This window comes from Cupressus sempervirens, chromosome 9, assembly GCF_028749045.1.
Source record: "Cupressus sempervirens isolate cs-2001-9-10 chromosome 9, ASM2874904v1, whole genome shotgun sequence".
Taxonomy (NCBI): Eukaryota; Viridiplantae; Streptophyta; class Pinopsida; order Cupressales; family Cupressaceae; genus Cupressus; species Cupressus sempervirens.
This window is the reverse complement of record NC_143126.1, coordinates 694,080,000-694,082,116: the sequence shown is the minus strand read 5'-3', so window position 1 is coordinate 694,082,116 and position 2,117 is coordinate 694,080,000. Positions and strand designations below refer to the sequence as shown.

Here is a 2,117-nt window from a genome sequence, read left to right as displayed (position 1 = left end):
AGTTTTTCAAACCCAAATTAATATTGTATTCTTGTATTTGGTGTTCTTTGTTTATGTTTTATTGCATTTCTTTGCTCATTTTAGATTTACGAAAATTGCATTTATGCATTCAATGTTTTGTATAACTGTTTATTTTCCTTATATTACTGAATGTGTTATGCAGTTCAGAAGAGTATCATTTTGTATAGAAGCTTTAGAAAAATAAGAGAAAGAAAACAAAACAGCCATTCACTTGTTGGTTTTACATTCACAAAAGAATTGCAATAATTGTTTTATAGGTTCACTTGATAGAGTGAGGAGGCTCTGCTGAAGATGCTGCTCAAAATGTGGTTACTTCTCTTAGCAGTGGCGGTGCCTGCTGCCATGGCTGCCTCACCACATAGGCCAATAGATGTGCCATTTCAAAACAACTATGTCCCTACTTGGGCTGCTGATCATATAAAGTACATCAATGACGGAAAGGAAGTCACACTTTCTCTGGACAAATGGACAGGTAATGCCCTTTGATATTTCCATGCCCATTATCATTTACAGATTTGTGTTAAATTGGTGTTTGAATTCAGATACCCAATTCTGGTATAATATTTTTTTTTTGAGGTGGTGCAGGCACTGGGTTCCAATCAAAGGGAACATACTTGTTTGGGCACTTCAGTATGCAGATAAAGATGGTCCCTGGTGACTCTGCTGGCACTGTCACTGCTTTCTATGTAACTATAACACCATATTCTACTCTTCTCATTTCTTTCTTCTCTTTCACATCACATGTATAATCTTGCTTATAAACATCTCATATTAGCGACTGATGTCTAGATTAAAGTGTTAAATAGTCAAAATTAACTAACTTTTTCTAAGCTTATTTCTTTCTTAATGAAGGTAGCTCCACAATATGACAATTTACTTGTATTCTTGCGAGTTGCAGCTGTCATCTCAGAACTCGGAGCATGATGAGATAGACTTTGAGTTCTTAGGAAACAGATCTGGGCAGCCATACATTCTTCAAACCAATGTGTTCAGTGGAGGCAAAGGAGACAGAGAACAACGCATTTACCTCTGGTTTGACCCCACAACAGAATACCATTCTTACTCTGTTCTCTGGAACATGCATCAGATTGTGTAAGCTCATGTTCCTTGATTGATCAAGATTCCACCTTTACCCACTCAAATCAATTGCCTTTGTGTCAAAATGTTCAAAATATGGCTCATTTTCAATTCTCTAAAACATCTACTTTTTGACTTCAGGTTCTTTGTGGATGATGTTCCAATCAGAGTGTTCAAGAACAGCAAGGACTTAGGAGTGAGGTATCCATTCAATCAGCCAATGAAGATCTACTCAAGCCTTTGGAATGCAGATGATTGGGCCACAAGAGGAGGGCTTGAAAAGACTGACTGGAGCAAAGCACCATTTGTGGCAGCATACAAGGGATTCCATGTTGATGGGTGTGAGGCATCTGTAGCAAATTCACAGTGCCCAACATTGGGAAGGAGATGGTGGGATCAGAAGGAATTCGATGACTTGGATGGATTGCAGTGGAGAAGGCTGAGATGGGTGCGAGAAAAGTATACAATTTACAACTATTGCAGAGACAGAGTTAGATATCCAAACATGTCACCTGAGTGTTCTAGAGACCGTGACATCTAAGAGTACTTCTTTCATTTGCTCCCACAAGCTTATGTAACTAAATGGATTATGGGGATCATGATATTATCCCACCTACAATAAACATTTATGTGTCTGCTCTAGCATTATAATAATATATGCTTGTTTATGTAAAATGGCCATGCTTGCTGCGTATAACCAGCAAATGGTTTGTCTATGAAGTATTGTTGAGGGGTGAACGTAGGCATTTCTTCCATGTTCATGGTAGTATTGTTAGACTTCCTTTGGGTCGTAACTTATCATTTTATGGCTTGGAAGTCATTAATTATCACTGGCAACCCTATATTGGAGGTCAATAATAAGGTCATGTATTTCCTAAAGCTTTGAGAAGACGATGAATACTGCATTGGTATTGTTTAAAAAAATATTTAGTAGTTATATTGTTGTATACATTAGATAAATTATGAAGGCTTATTATTTTTAATTGGATTAAGAATTTCAAAGTAAAAACATGACGTAA

The 2,117-nt window shown here is 37.0% G+C and overlaps 1 protein-coding gene across 1 annotated transcript; it reads left to right on the top strand.

Moving 5' to 3' along the window:
* The first annotated feature begins 277 nt into the window (after positions 1–277).
* On the top strand, positions 278–1,688 carry LOC149540617 (xyloglucan endotransglucosylase protein 2-like). The gene is made up of 4 exons (XM_089799662.1): positions 278–493; positions 607–707; positions 920–1,113; positions 1,240–1,688. Exons 1-4 carry the CDS (start codon positions 313–315, stop codon positions 1,637–1,639), a joined length of 876 nt encoding a protein of 291 aa, XP_089655788.1. The 5' UTR covers positions 278–312; the 3' UTR covers positions 1,640–1,688.
* Positions 1,689–2,117: the final 429 nt, after the last annotated feature.